Genomic DNA, 16,877 nt, shown 5'->3' on the forward strand with positions numbered 1-16,877 from the left:
TTGCCAAGCATCTGAATTTTGATCACATGACCATGGAGATGCTGGAATTGTCATGTGAAAAATGGTACAAGTCCCTCTTTTCAATGATGTATCTTTGGTCACAAAATGAGCTATTGTAAATTGAGGACTACCTGTAGTTTAATTGGGGGAGGGATTAAACATGACATGACCACTGATGTAAAAACAAGGCTACAGAAAGCTCGAACAGCATTCTTCAAAATGAAAAAGGTCTTCTGTAGTCACAACATAAACCTAAAATTGAGGCTTGTCAGATGCTACCACTTTTCTGTCCTTCTCTACAGAGTAGAGAGTTGGTCTCTGACAGAAAGTCACTTGAAGAGACTAGAAGCCTCTGAAATGTGGATTTACAGGTGGCTGTTACATATACTGTAAGTTGGGTTGATAAAATCAGAAATGAGGAGGTGAAAGCCACCTAGGAAAGCCATAAAAATTAATAAAGTCAGAATCATAAAAAAGCGAAAGTTAGACTATTTCAGACATGTGATGTGACATCTGGAAAAATATGGCATACTTCACAATTCTCCAAGGAAAGGAAAGATTGAAGGCAAACGAGGTCCAGGCAGAAGAGCAACATCATGGCTTCAAAAACTAAGGGATTGGTTTGGACAAAACTCAACAGCACTTTTTTGTGCGGCTGTTGATAAAAATAGGATTGCCAACAATATTGCCAATGTCTGATGATGGATATGGAAGAAGAAGAAGAAGAAGAAGAAGAAGAAGAAGAAGAAGAAGAAGAAGAAGAAGAAGAGGAGGAGGAGGAGGAGGAGGAGGAGGAGGAGGAGGAGGAGGAGGAGGAGGAGGAGGAGGAGGAGGAGGAGGAGGAGGAGTGGTGGTGGAGGAGGAGGTTAAAGCCAGCATATTACATAATGTTACCTTAAACTGGGGATTACTGCATCGTCTTCCATGTATGTTTTCATGAATGTTGCATTCCAAGAGCAGGCAAGTTCCTTCACTTTGATGTTTTGACAGTTGCTTTGACTCAGGGCAGGTATGCTGAGCTTTACGCAATAGTTCATATCCTAAAACAATGCCATTTGGTTGTCCTGGTGATGTCCAGTTAATCTGAAGTGATCTGAAGCAGCAAAACAATTAACACATAATTCAATTAATACCAACTGTAATTTACTTCAGCTCCTGCGCTAACACTCAGATCCTTACAGGTGTCCTTTTTAACTTTGCTGCAATGGGAGGGAGCTTTACATGGGTCTGAAAGTGGCTCTTCTGCTGAAGGATCATTATAGAGCACTTAAATTATGATTCATTCTTTGGCAGAAAGGTAGTGTTGAAGACTCTGATACATAATTGACCCTGACATTTAATAGAAAACAAGTGCTAAATTTTTAGTTTAAAATAGAATCACAGCCTCACTTTAATACCTCTCCTCAGTTGCTTTCAGATTCTACAAACAAGTATTTTTACATTAATAAATTCAGCATAATGTAACACATTATAGATATAGTTGACAGAAACAAAACACTGCATCCCCTTAAAAAATCTTGTTGGCCATGCAAGACATGGCTGCACTGATAGATATTCTGTTGACTTATTTGTGAAATAAAGTGGTTTGTAGCAATCTTGTCCTTTCATGTCTTTTTCCTTCAGTGAAGGCATTGATGACTTAAAATCATGCTTGCAGGAGCAATAGCACAATTGTCTTGTGATTTCAACTTCTTTAGAGAAAGTATTGGAAAAACTTTCAACTGCACAAGTTACCTGATCATCTGCAGGTAAGATCATCTCAATGGTTTAATACAATAATACAATAGCAGAGTTGGAAGGGACCTTGGAGGTCTTATAGTCCAACCCCCTGCCTAGACAGGAAACCCCATATCATTTCAGACAAATGGTTATCCAACATCTTCTTAAAGACTTCCAGTGTTGGGGCATTCACAACTTCTGGAGGCAAGCTGTTCCACTGATTAATTGTTCTAACTGTCAGGAAATTTCTCCTCAGTTTTAAGTTGCTTCTCTCCTTGATTAGTTTCCACCCATTGCTTCTTGTTCTGCCCTCAGGTGCTTTGGAGAATAGTTAGACTCCCTCTTCTTTGTGGCAACCCCTGAGATATTGGAACACTGCTATCATGTCTCCCCTAGTCCTTCTTTTCATTAAACTAGACATACTCAGTTCCTGCAATCATTCCTCTTATGTTTTAGCCTCCAGTCCCCTAATCATCTTTGTTGCTCTTCTCTGCACTCTTTCTAGAGTCTCCACATCTTTTTTACATCATGGCGACCAAAACTGAATGCAGTATTCCAAGTGGGGTTTTATCAAGGCATTATAAAGTGGTATTAACACTTCACATGATCTTGATTCTATCACTCTGTTTATGTAGCCTAGAACTTTGTTAGCTTTTTTTTGGCAGCTGCTGCACACTGCTGGCTCATATTTAAATGGTTGTCTACTAGGATTCCAAGATCCCTCTCACAGTTACTACTATTGAGCAAGGTACCACCTATACTGTATCTGTGCATTTTGTTTTTCTTGATTAAATGTAGAACCTTGCTTTTCAGCAACGTTTCAGCCATCTCACATTTTCCCACTACAGGAAAGGCATTAAACATTAGACTTAGTGCTGGCATTTGGGGTACATACAACTACATTCCTGATGAACTTGGCCATCCTACATAGTCTATCTGTTGGGCAATGAAATCAGAATTATAGTAGCAGAAATGTGTACGGTATTGACAATAAGGAGTATAAATCCAGACCAAGGAAAAATCATGAGACGTAGTAGGTGATGAATAGGCTTGTAGTTACATTTAACCCAGTTAAATTTAGGTGTATTTAAGAATTAATAGATAACAGCCAAAATCTTTCCAAAGATGCAAAAGGTCTGGGCTACCTTGCCTTGAGTTTTAGAAACAATTTAAATATTCAGCATAGTCTATTTATCTTGGCAATATCTATTTTTTATTGTCAAAGAAATTTATCATGGAATTTAAAAAGTGAAAGTTGGATCAAAATTCTAGGACCTGGAAATAGATTTGGAAAGGCCCAGGAATTTTAAAAAGTAGCACAAACTACAGCAGTTAAAAAATATTTTATATATTGTTATCGATACACTTATGTATTCTTTTTCTTTTAAAAAAACCAACACTTTCTTCTACCTATTTGTAATTCCTCAACCAATACTTTCTTCCTACTCTTTGTATTTCCTCCCTTTTCTTTACCAAATTTCTCTCAGCTTGGGAGAGAATAACTCAGTTGGAGAAGGGTCACAAAAAGATCTGTTCACAACACAAATTTATGGGAGACATCGACTCTGATTGGTTATCAGTGTAATTTAAATGTTCTGAAATATAAGTGCTGTATTTCAAGATTCATTGTAAAGATCTGAATATTCATCCAGTTCTGTGTCTTCAAAACATGCATTAAATATATTCCTCAAAAGATGCCTGAGTAGAAATGTAAATAATTAAATAGTTCCTTTCTTCTAATATCATACTGCAGATATTTCATGGGAGAACTGCATATAATGTTAATGATACAGAATGCAGTTAACCTCTGAATTTACTCTAAAAACAAGTAAAGCCAGGAATTGAACTAAACCACCACACAAGGGAAAGGAGGCTTAAATCTTTTTATCTGCAGATTCTTTGTTCAAGAAAACTGTTTCTCACTCTTCTCCTTCATTGTCTTAAATCCTTTTTGTTGCCAGTAGCAGAAAAAAAGGATGATTTTAGAAGTGAAGAAGCTGAAGTAAAAAGGTTAAAATTCCCTCCCCTTGTACATACCTTGAATGCCCTCTGGATAAAAATACTGAATGGAAATGGAAACAAGAACAACAACAATAGGATGTCATGCAATTACTCAAGGTCAGACTTCTACCTAATTTGCTTCAGATGTTTGGCACTACAACTGGCAGAATTCCCACCCAGAATTGGAATGGCACATTAGGATAAATATTAAAAATAAGATAATCCTACAACTTTAAGGCTAGAAGATTAATAAATGGAGCTACAATCTGTCCACAATAAGTTCATTAAAGGCAGCCTTCAACATTACAATGTGAACATTGATGAGCTAAATATGACTTTCTTTAAGTTCCATTTGCCTGTTTAAGATTTAGTAAATCCTTATATCTTTTCTGCTGTGAGGGAAACATAACATCACCTACCTTTGGATGGATCATTTTAGAAAGTAATATAATCCAAGTACATAGTACCTGACAGAATTCTTTGTGACACTGTAAATTAGCATTCATTTAAAGTTAGATACTTATGTTCAGAAACAGCAGCTGAGATAATAAAATGGCATCTTACAGAATAAAAATAACACAGTGAACTATTTCACTACCTGAGGTATAAACAGAGGAACACCTAGCAATAACAATATGTAGTGGAAGAATTGATGTCAACTGTGAAGGGATAACTTCACAGGTTACTTGTAGAGTCACTATTATTATTCTGAAGTCTTCATCTGACTTACTGAATTAATGCCACAGTCTGCAGAAGTCTATTTTATATTCACTGCATATTCAACTCAAAGGAAAAAATACCTCTTACATATCAATGATTTACTGACAAACATATAAAAAGAAAGAACAAAAGATTGAAAGAGAAGAAACAAAGGAACAAAGAAAGGGATACTAAACGTTAAAAATGAATCTACAGTTTGAAATACCATCTCAATGTGTATTATTTTGCAACTAAATAAGCTAGTGGTAAATGACAAGTATTTTGTATCAAGTTCTTTGACATTTTGCACAGCATACTGATTTTGTTAAAATGTTTTTGCACAAAATGGAATTAAGATGAAATCAAACTCTCCTCAAAAGCAGTCATACATGAATTTAGTCATGCTGTTCAGCAATATGTGACTGTACATCTCTAAACTAATGCTTATGTTCACATCTCACTCTAAGTTATGGTTTGACTAACCATAATTAACTATGATTCTTTCTCTCTCTCACTTTCAATCCCTCCCTCCCTCCCCCATTGGAGTCAGTCTTGATTCCTAGTGATTGCATGGAGATGTCTATGCTGTTTTCTTGGCAATGTTTGTGAAGTTAATTAGTCACTGTTTCTTTCTATGGTTGAAATAAAGGAATTAACTCAGAGTTACCCAATTGGTTTCATGCTTAAAACTGGATTAGAATTTATGGTCTCCCATAAATGAATTTCAACACATTTAAATGGAAATATAGTATATAAAGTAATAAACTAATATGACTGTAACTATTGATCTAATCATGGTAATTCTCTGTCCCATTTCTGGTATTCAGTGTTTGAGAAACATCTAATTGACACCAAAATCTGGAATATTTAATCTATATAATTAGAGGACGAAAATTGCATCTGTAATTTCCCAGTGTTACAGCATTATTTAGGCAATAGTTGAAATGGGCACAAATATATATTTTATAAGGTTTAATAAATCAGAATAGAATAGGTCCTATCAATTTCTTGATAGAATATCAAGGGCCATTTCGCCTCCCATGAGACTGGGTGTGGTGGGACCTACAGTGAGGATGTGTCCACGTCTACTATTACTATCACCACGAGCAACAAGAATATAGAATATCAAGAAATAACTATCTTAACCAGGGATGTCAAATTTGTGATGTCACTTTGTCATCATGTGATGTATTGTGACTTCCCCCAATCTCTAAATTGGTGGTGGGCATGACCAGCATGTGACACATCTAGCCTATGGGCCACAAGTTTGACACCCCTGATCTTAACCCTCAGTATGCTGCCATAAAATGTATGGTCTTTTGAAGGTTCACCAGGAGAATGGAGAAGATGGGAACAGATCAGAACTTTGTATGCTTATTTTAAATGAAATTAGTTTGAGCAAATACTTGCAATGTATATGTACATGTCAGTTGCATGTTATATACCTAACAGATGTGTTTTGACACTTGGGTTTACAAATAAATCTACTTTCCTCTATCTTAATTCACTTAAGAAAACAATAAATCATTTAATAGCAGATGAATGTTGAAGGTGTTTATGTGATTTTCTGAATGATGCATTTCCCAGAAGGAAGACAACCCTGGATTTAAGGTGACCTACCCAAAGAAAGATTAAATTGAATTATAATATACTGAAACCAAAAAAAAAATCAGTGTGTTGCCCAGCTTCTTTACCTTGACAATGGGACATTCAGAATCCCACTAAACTCAATCCTAGAAACCTTTTCTCTTCCCTACTTCTCTCCATGCATGTGACATATCAACATATTCATTTGAGTCTGTACACACACACACACACACACACACACACACACACACACACACACACACACACACACACACACACACACACACACACACACACATATATATATATATATATATATATATATATATATATATATTTGCAGAGGTCAAACTCAAAAAAAGGGGCAGAGCCAAGAAAAAGCATGCCATTAATTGAATTAATACCTGATTAAAGTTAGTTACTTGTAAAATATGGTAGCCATTATAAAATGAATTATTTTTACTTTTGCATATAAACTCACAGACTACTCTCTCTTTCCCATTCAGAATGACATGATGAAAATCTGACCTCAACAAGCATAAATCTATAAATGTGTGGTCTGCAGGAAGTCACACTGAATTGACTTTCTATGGAGGGATGTATGAGGAATCTTCTGTTATGCTGGTAAAGGATCTGTTGTGTTCAGATTACTGTGCAAATGTGCATAAATCAGGTAATCAGGTTGAAAATAGGAAGAGAATTTTGGGGTCCTGCTTTTTGGTTTCTCTGTGACAAGGAAACTAATTAATAGATGGTCTGTGCTGGATTGCAGTCAAAGGAAACATATGCATATGGTTCCTGTGTGTTAAATCCTATTGAATTCACTTTTAGATTCCCAAATAAATGGGAGGGAAAGGAGGGATTCATTTTGTTCTGCCTTCTACGTAATTATGCTTAGGACTTGTAATTTTCTTAAGTCAGCTTCTAAGTTCTGTAAATTCTCTATATGAGGAAGATGACAAGTGGGCAGGACTGCCTGTCTCCCTTCTCTTCCTCCCCAAAACCATGTCTTTATGTAGGCAATCAAAGGGTGTTACAAGACACTTTATGCCTTTGTGCACCCACTTTGCCTGCGTCACCTTGTTTTCAAGGTCTTCTATTGTTGTTTTCTTAGCAAATGTAAAAGGACCTCTTAGAATCCCAGATAAATGGGAGCAAAGGAGGAATTCATTTTCATTCCTTCAAATACTATAACACCAAAATAGCCTAATTTCAAGGTTGGGTTGTTTTTTTCTTTTTTCTTTTTTTGGTGCCTTCAAGTCAGTGTTGTCTTTTGGGATTTGCCTCAAAAAGACCCTGCAAAAGAGAGAGGGGAGCGAGAGGGAGGGAGGGAGGGGATGAGGGAGTGCATGTGTGTCTAACCATGAGACTGGCCCCCTGGTTTCTAGACTAATGCTTTAACCACCACACCAAATTAGATCTTAGTTAGGCACCCATATTGGTCTAAAAAAATACAACTTCCTCCACTTTTTGCAAATTGACATTTTCTTTACCATTTGCCATTTCCTTTTACTTCATATAAAGAGGCATGAAGGAGCTCCAGATATAACTTCAGATATAACTGAACTGGAACCCTATCTCTCAGCCACTGAATTCATTTTAACAAATAGCAACTGATAATAGCTGTGCCCACAAAAAATATTTTGACACCAGATAATTGCTAGCCTAATAGGGGAAACTAAACTTTCTGTTGTAACGGATCTGATATGCAGTCTGTTACAGAGGTGGGCACTACTGCCATTTCGCTCATGGCCACGCTTCATGTGCGTGTGTTTGATGCCCTTGATGCGCGCATGCGCAGTTCAATAAATTTTTTCTGCAAATGCGCAGAGGCTAAAAAACAAGATGGTAGCACCTATGGTGCTGTCGAGAGAACCAATTTGGAGGCGTGGCAGGCCTCGGTCACTGCCAATTCTAGCGACCCAGGCTGCCAAACCAGTCCAAACCTGTAGGAACCCACCACTGATCTGTTAAGACTACATAAAGTTTAGTGAGTGCAATTATTTTTGTATGGTTCTGTAGTATTCCCCTAAAGTGGCAAAGCTTTTTCTGATCCCAAATAAAGATTTGATCTGTTAAGGAATTTCTAAAAAGCAAGGTCAATTTGTTGAAGAACTGCTACAAACATTTGTGAAATATGCATTGCGTTGCTTATAGGAGTCTGATAGAAACCAAATAATCTCTTTATTGGCAGATACTGATTACAGTATCTTCCTATTTATTTAATCTGCTATTTTCTTCTTGAATTTGTTTCCTTAACAGAGGATGAAGTAGAAACCTCATATGCATGCCAGTACTTGCTGAAGCTGTCAACGGCAGTGATTGTCACATTTCAATCACAGTTAAAACCAGCCAGCTACTTCTTTTTTTACAGCACAAGGCCTTACATTCTTGAGGACCAGAATTAATGAATTAACTATTGATTAAATTCCACTCTAGCAAATCCACTGTGGCAAATAAATGAAGTACCTGGGGCATATGTAGGCCACAGTCAGACATGTCCAGGCAATCGATCAGTAGTTAGTATTCTCTTAGGACATGAGAACAGCTGATGATAATATGACATGTAAGGGGAGGCAATGAAAAAAGGCACATTCTACTGAACAGATGATCAAACAAGAAGGGATTTCTGACTGTTTTATATTTGCGTGTTTTGATATCTTAGCTAGTATACCATCTCAAAGACGTGCATAAGTACATGTGTGTGTATGTTTGTGTGTGTTTGTGTGTGTTTATTATAATTGCAATCTTTGTAATTATAATTTTAAAGAACAAATGCAAAAACTGAAATAAAACAAAGACCAACTGAAGCTTCCTTAGAAGATTTTTGGAGTAAATATATCCTATAGGCATTTTTCCAAAGATTTAGATGTTAAAATGTTGTTATTTAGAAAAATACAGGTCTTGTTCTTTCTTGAAGAAGTAGACCAAGTGCCAGTTTCTGCCAGTAGTGTAATAAAATCTGATTAACAATAATATATACGTAAGAGACTTATTGTTGCCATAATTTTGATACATCCTTGGCAATGGCTGTATAATCTCTATGTTGGCACTCATGCATCCTTTTAGGAAAAGAATGATTACATTTGTCACTATGAAAAACGAATTTCCCATAATAATGGAAGAAAAAATATAGAACCATATCTTCTATAGTAAGCGCATACAGATAAACAATTTCTTTTACACTTATTGCCTTTTTAATATTGTGAATTATTATTCTAATCAGGCTAATATAGTGGGAGTAACCACAAAAGCCCAAAGACAAAGGCGAAGCAAAACCGGGGGGGGGGGGGGGGGAGGAATTGAAGATCCTTCCTTGTCGTACTGATTTAATAGGAGGAGTGGAATGTAATAGAAAGGAGAAAGACAGATGAAAGGTTGACATGACTTCCTTTAATGTTTAAGTCTGATCAGTTTCCCATTTGGAAAAGAAAATAATGGAGATTTGGATACATAAACTGATGAACCTTCTCACTCAATATTTGCAACAAAGTCAGAGAAGTTGCTTCATGATATAATTAAATCAATACGAATTTGACATAGGACTGATTCACATGTTTCTCAGTCCTTCACTATAAATATTGCTTTGGGAATCTTCCTATATTCACCAGTAATGCCTCTATGACTTCTCCTTTTCTTCCAATATCTTCAGGCTAATGAAATCATGGCCTTCTTGCCAAGCTAAATTCTATGTGAGATTTGAGATTGTTTCTGTATAGAGACACAGAAGAATGGTAATGCATACATGTAGCATACAGGCAGCTTCAGGATGACTTTCTTTACAGCGGGAAATGAAGTATCAAAAATACATTGGATTAAAACAAAGTCTAGTGTGAAAGACAAGATGTAAAATAGGCAGACAGATAGACAAACATACACATTGTAACCATCCTTCCTTATATTCATATGGAAATAAGCATTTATCTTATAGCTCAACTTACGCTAATATAATGACTTTTAGCACCACTGAGTCTTTATGAATTAAGGTAGAAAACAAGGCAAGTACATTTTAATACCTTGAACCAAGGACATCAATCCATGGTGGCAATAAGTCTTTTGGCACATCTTCTGCAGTTCTGATTTGGGTTCCATTACTTCTCACACAAACATTCCTTCTGCAGGATTCAACCTAGAATAGCAAGTATCAAAATGGGGATTTTTCTTCGTTCAAAATTTGAAATCAAAATAGTAGCAAAGCTAAATTTAATATAATGGTGAGAAGGGAAATTATTTTGAATGGTGAGCACAAAAAGAAAATAATACAAATCAGGAAAATGGACAAAACCTGTAAATTTTAAAAAAACATTAATCAACAATGGTTAGCCTGTGGATTATAGGAACATCTAAGAATAAATACTTTTTTTAAAATTTCCAACAGAAGCACTTCATAGCAGAAGAATGTGTTAATGATTTTCCCCCCCACAAAATGTACCATTTTAAGGAATACCTACCTATGTGTTATACCTCAGTAAGTACCAGTGAGCTATAGTTTAATCAGTTGGGCATCTCCCTAGTAGCAAAATGAAACAGACCTATATAAAACCAGCTAACCAGGAGTAAAGCTCCTTAAAGGTAAAGGTTCCCCCACACATGAGTGCTAGCTGTTTCTGGCTCAAGGGGCTCATCTCCATTTTTAAGATGAAGAGCCAGTGCTGTCCAAAGACATCTCTGTGGTCTTGTGGCCAGCATGATTAAACGCCAAAGGTGCATGGAGCGCTGTTACCTTCCCACCAAAGTGGTCCCTATTTTTCTACTTGCATTTTTTAACATGCTTTTGAACTGCTACGTTGGCAGAATAGCCCTTTTTCTCCTTTATAAATGAGCAGGTTCAAATACTTACTCAGATAGCACGAAACTCAACACAAGGTATCAAGAAAATCACAATATGTAAATTTAGATAATTATCTTATTCAAATGGTATTCCCTCTTCAGGAGTTTGACACTGATAACCCATGGCATCTGATGCCAGTCAGCCACTAAGATATATTAGGGAAACAATTTTAGTGCAATACAGTATCTAAGCAAAATAATGCATGCCATTTAAATTTATTTGTATTTAAACTTCATTGAAAAAGTATAGGATTTCTTTAGCTAAGTTATCCCATGATAAAGCTAGTATTCATAACAGAATGATAGACCAAGCCATAGGACTGTCTAGAAACCTTTTAAATTGTTATAACCTATCCTAACTGTATTGAGCATGATCCAAGTGTTCCTCATACATGGAGAATTTTCATTCTTTTCAACAAGTGAATTTAACTTCCTCTCAGAGTTGTCTTTTGCATTATCAACACACCCAAGATGAGGATACGGTATGTTTTTCAATGTGAGTTACAAAAATAGTAATAATAGACTTAGATTAATAGGTTTGGGATAGGGACACCCAGAATGTTGCCACTTCACCTTTGTAAGTCTATCAGCTTCCTTTCCTCTCCTGTCCCAAAATAGAAATAATGAACCTTTGTATTAATGTTTGATGAACTCTGAAGATGAAAGTCAAAATATGACTTCCTGAGTTTATAGTGCTTTAAATAGATCCAAAGAAAGACGAATAAAGTCACCTTTGCATCAACAATAACAAAAAAGGTCATTCAATATGCCCTGGGTACGAATTGACAGATGTCTACACATGACATCAAAAAGCAAGACAGACATCCATTTAATTATAACTTTAGGAAGCTGAAGATTTGATAGGAAATGTAATAAGGCCAAAAAAAAGTGGAGGGGAAGAAAATCAACAATTAAATCTTTGGATTTTACCTGATATTTCAGTGCTACAGACATTGGCACAAATCCTGAAGTATGAGAAGCTTAAAAAAACTTAGCTGATTAATATATAAGGCATCAATAATAAATCCTGAAGTCTGAAAACTATTAAAAGTTCTTGGAATTTATACTACGGTAGAAGAAAGACAAGTATGTATCCATATGGAAACTAGAAAGTTATATGTATATTCATAGGGGGTGGCTTGGGGTTTTTATTTTTTTTAATAAAAGGGGCTGGAATGTGGAAATCCGTTATAGTGTGCCTTTGTGTGACATTTATTTATTGCATGTTGCAAATGGATGCAAATCGTAGGACAAAGTATACATGATTACTGTTACGGGGTCCCCATACATCATTCAAAGAAAGCTAGTATCTGAGTGAGGGAAAATAAAATAGGAAAGTTGCAATTAAAGCAGCATTTTGAACAAATGAAATCAAACCCATTATAGAAATGTATTTGTATGCCTTTTCTTCACAAATATTCATAAAACCTGCAAATTTCTGAGGAAGCCTAAAGAGAAGGAGAAGGAGAAAAAAAACCAAAGGGTTTAAATATTAATTGTATTTTTAAAAGACTGGGATTTCTTGGCTAAGATCATCCTATTCCAGAGAAGAAGGGGAGGTAGGGGAACATGATAAAAGGCTACGAATGCAATATCATTATTTCTGGTAGTTCATGTTTTATGCATGCCTGATGTTTCTAAAACAATTGCTATTTTGTTTTAATCAGTAGGAGTTGGATCTCTGTAATATATATAAGTTCAGCATCACAGGAGGAAATGAAATTTAACCCTGGTAATTTTAAAAGAGGGACTATATATGTGTTCATGCACCCACATATATGTATTTACATAGTCCTTCTAATGTATATATTTTATACACTGTTACTGATAAATGCATTTGGTAGCTTTATCAATACACCTTTGTGCATATTTACCCAGATGGCACATGTATCTATTAATCTTTCATTAGTGCATTTTTTCTAATAATTTAGAAAATTTTGTATTGCAAAATTGCAATACAAATAAATAAAAATAAATAAATAAATAAATAAATAAATAAATAAATAAATAAATAATAAAATACAAATACAAATACAAATAAAATAAATTTGTCCCATATTCATATAGTTTGACGCATTAATATATTTGCATGTATTCATAATACAGGTTTATTTTTTAACATTAAACTATTTTGTTTTAATTTTTAGTAGCATTTTCAATTTATCTTCTGAACATAAGAGATTGTTAAAGATACCTCATCCTATGTATAATTATATATTTTTAAAGCTCACTCACTCACTAAACCAGTAGATAAAACATGAAAATCACAATTAATTAGGATAAAGAACGAAAACTATAATTGCTCCAAAATATCTCAAAAGCATTAGAAGAAATATTATGGTGTATGATACAAAGTATAAAACAGTACTTGACTGTCATCAAGGAAATAAAATCAGATTGATCTGATCATAACAACTGAAGATAAAACAAGCCAGAATGACCAGGATATTCTGGATATTTAATCAAAAATGGAGATAATAATTCTTGAGAAGAACCTGCACAGAAGCAGCAATATAGAATAATATGTTCCATTGTTTTAATTATTCTTCTAACACTGGAACACAGTTTCTGTTCAAAGGATATCTTTTGGTATCTCTCTTTAGTAAGCTGCAAACTAGACTGTAAAAATCTTTGAACATTTTAATCATTTGCAAAAACTCAATTATCAGTAAGGTAGCACAGATTCACATAGATGTGTGACACACATATAGCATATATGCAGTATTAGCAATATTAATTGACTATTATTTATATGTTTTACATATTCCTAATTATTCCATGAATTATCAAAGTTTCATATATCACATACAGTATACAAACATATGCCATTTAGATGATTGTACTCAAAATGATATATGGATTGTGTTAATATCTGTACATCTATAGAGGCACTGACATGAAACTATATACAAGAAAAAAGAAATATTCCAACCTGTACGTCATAAAGAGTGAATGGAGACAAATCTCCTAAAATGAAAGATCCGGGCACCTTCATTCTGGTCTCATATCGGTTATTTACGTAAATAGAATATTCTGTGACAACACCATTTGAGTTTGAAGGTGATGCCAAAATGACACGTACAGCTGTACTATTGATGATGACAATCTCTGGGGGGAACAAGCCCTCTGGCTCTAGAAATAGAGGAAAGAGAATAAACTCCATCTGCCATTGTAAAAACACGTGTTTAACCAAATACACATTAGAATTTAGATTTAGGAAAGCCTCTGCTACTTATCTGCTAGTTTGTTAAAATGTTTGCACTGTTTTCTAAATCGACTTGTTTTAAGCTCAGAGACTGTGGGAAAAGGGGATGGTAAAAACCTTTGTATCCCCAGCCTGGCCTTAATTTTGCTTTACTATAAGTTTGACTAGAGGATTGTGATTATTTATTTAACTGTGCAACCTCATTTGCAATTATTCAGTATAGTATCATGTTTCGACTACACACACACACACACACACACACACACACACACACACACACATCAAGTTATCTTCTAAGGGTGACATCTCCCTATAGCTTTTATTAGTATCATAACTTGAATGTGTATTAAATTAATATTAAATGCTTTTGATGATTACCACAGATAATGATGAAGCATTACCTTTTTTTAAAAACAAAATAACTCCCATCTTTCTTAGCATTAAATTACACAGATTATTTAAGCTTGTCATAAATAGCTATGTAATGGAACTATTTGTATCTGGGTAAATCCATCTTTACCAGTTGAAAAATTGTACTTCCACTAGGCTCCATTTTATAAATAAAAAGGGGGATGAACTTTGGCTTTGCCAAGAAAATGCAATCCTGACTTAAAGTACTTTGCTAATGACCTGGAACACTTGCTTCTGGGATAATGATATTATAATGTTTATAATGAGATTTTACAAAGCCAAAAAGATTAGAAAAGCTATTCCAAAAGCATTTGAAATTCACAAGTTGCTTTTTCCACTCTTCCCTCCCTCCAGCTTGCCAACTGGTTTGGAAATATGTCAGGGAAACACTCTGAGTGGTTGAATTTACATCTTTCATTTCTGGTCAAACAGTTGACTGTCATGTCACAAGCATCCGACTTCACAGCATTAAAAAAAACCCACTCTTATTTTCATAATGGAACAATGACAGATTTCAACTATCATAAAAACAGTTAATCAATTTTCAGTTTTTAAGTCGAAACCAAGAGTCAACCTACCTACATCTGGTGTAATCACTTGCACAGGTTCACTTGTGATGCTGTGAAGTCCACTGAAAACTTGAAGCAAAATCTGATAGTGTGTATTTGGATATAATTCATCAATAACAGCACTATTTTCACTTGTGGGGATCTTTTTGGAGTTTATTTGGCCAGTGTCATTCCAGGAAAGTAAATAATATTCAATACTTCCTTCAACATCTTGTAAGGCTGTTTCATGAATAAAAAATCTGGTTATGGAAATGAATGGAGAAATAATAATCACACAGCTTGACATAAAAATGACTCCAAGGATGTTAGAAGTGCAAAGTTATATGTAAAGGGTGCAGTTCAAAGATATTCACTAAGTGATAAACTCTGTACTGATGATATAAATATTCTATAGGGGAAATTGCTTTGTAGGCAAATCTTATTGTTCAGTCCCTTCTGACTCTTCCTAACCCGATGAATCTCATTTCACCAGGATTGTCTGTTGATAAATTCTTTGAGCTCTTTTAAAATTACACTTGTATTATCTGGAATCGCTCCACCTTGTCTTTTATCGACCTCTTTTCTACAGTATTGTCTTTGATTTTCCCGGGTCTTTTCCAATGAGTCTTGCCTTTGCATTATGTGTCTAAAATGTTTAAAGTTTAACTTCATCATTAGTACTACCAATGAACATTTTTGCTTTCCTTCATGTAATATTGAATGATTTATTCTTCTTGTAGTCCAAGGTATTTTGAATCATTTATCCAACAGCATATTTTAAAGGCATCAGTTTAAATAGAGTGGTACAAAATCTATTCTAGACATAAGAGTACGAGGAGAAATGCAACAGGGTTTTCCCTCTCCTTACAATACTATAGACAAAGTTTTTAAACAATAAAGGCAGGGTCCCAAAAATATTCTTTCTGAGTCTAGAAGAATATCTTGAAAATTACGCTTTATGATCAGGAAGCTTTGCTTCCAGGGTCATTTTATAAAGGAAAAGAAGAAGTTTTTTCGCAAATACTTTACCATGTCCATATCTCAGTGCTTCAGAATTCAAGTACCATTAGATACCCATATAATGGCAGTTAATATTAAACACACTGGAAGGATGGAGAATACAATATCTATTTCAAGCTAAATGTGGATGCCCAGGTGACTATTAGAGACTATGTTGAATACCAGATTCAAGAATCAAGGACTGGGATCATAATACGTATGATCTCTTGGGGTGAATTTTCTGGGAAAATGTATACGACACTCTAGTTATATCAGGACAAAAACCATCAGTTGGGCTTGGAAACTAAGCAGCACTGGACTTTAGGAAAGAAAATCACTATTCTAGGGTGTCAGCTAGGTTTGAGATGTTGGAAAATGTTCTGTATGGTACTTGTAACAAACAATTAGGGAATTCCAATTTGATGGGCTAGAATGAGAAGCTGGAAAATATCCTGGAAGAAAGCAATGGCAAACCCCTTCAGTATTCAGTACTGCAAGGCTGATGAAGTTACTAAGAAACAAGCCTGATTTGAGAAAATCTTTATCTTCTTTATTGGAAGGTATCTGCATGTGAATGAATGGGCATCTTGAATTTCTAAGATCAGAAATATGTTTTAAAAGTTCACAATGCGAAGATTGCAGAACTATTGCTTTTAATACAGTTACTTAATACAATAGCAGAGTTGGAAGGGACCTTGGAGGTCTTCTAGTCCAACCCCCTGCCTAGGCAGGAAACCCTATACCGTTTCAGACAAATGGCTATCCAACATCTTCTTAAAGACTTCCAGTGTTGGGGCATTCACAACTTCTGGAGGCAAGCTGTTCCACTGATTAATTGTTCTAACTGTCAGAAAATTTATCCTTAGTTCTAAATTGCT

The 16,877-nt window shown here is 35.1% G+C and overlaps 1 protein-coding gene across 1 annotated transcript in view; it reads right to left on the minus strand.

Moving 5' to 3' along the window:
• Window positions 1–16,877, minus strand: part of USH2A (usherin) — a 461,429-nt gene that overhangs the window by 128,456 nt on the left and 316,096 nt on the right. The window contains exons 42-45 of the mRNA XM_087718552.1: window positions 15,031–15,240; window positions 13,769–13,968; window positions 10,023–10,135; window positions 895–1,093 (exon numbers count right to left, since the gene is read on the minus strand). Of these exons, the coding sequence (XP_087574678.1) occupies window positions 895–1,093; window positions 10,023–10,135; window positions 13,769–13,968; window positions 15,031–15,240 (722 nt within the window). The remainder of the gene's footprint in view (window positions 1–894; window positions 1,094–10,022; window positions 10,136–13,768; window positions 13,969–15,030; window positions 15,241–16,877) is intronic.

This window comes from Thamnophis sirtalis, unplaced genomic scaffold (genome assembly GCF_051295495.1).
Source record: "Thamnophis sirtalis isolate CommonGarterSnake01/CBP01778 unplaced genomic scaffold, rThaSir2_p1.2 scaffold_6, whole genome shotgun sequence".
Taxonomy (NCBI): domain Eukaryota; kingdom Metazoa; phylum Chordata; class Lepidosauria; order Squamata; family Natricidae; genus Thamnophis; species Thamnophis sirtalis.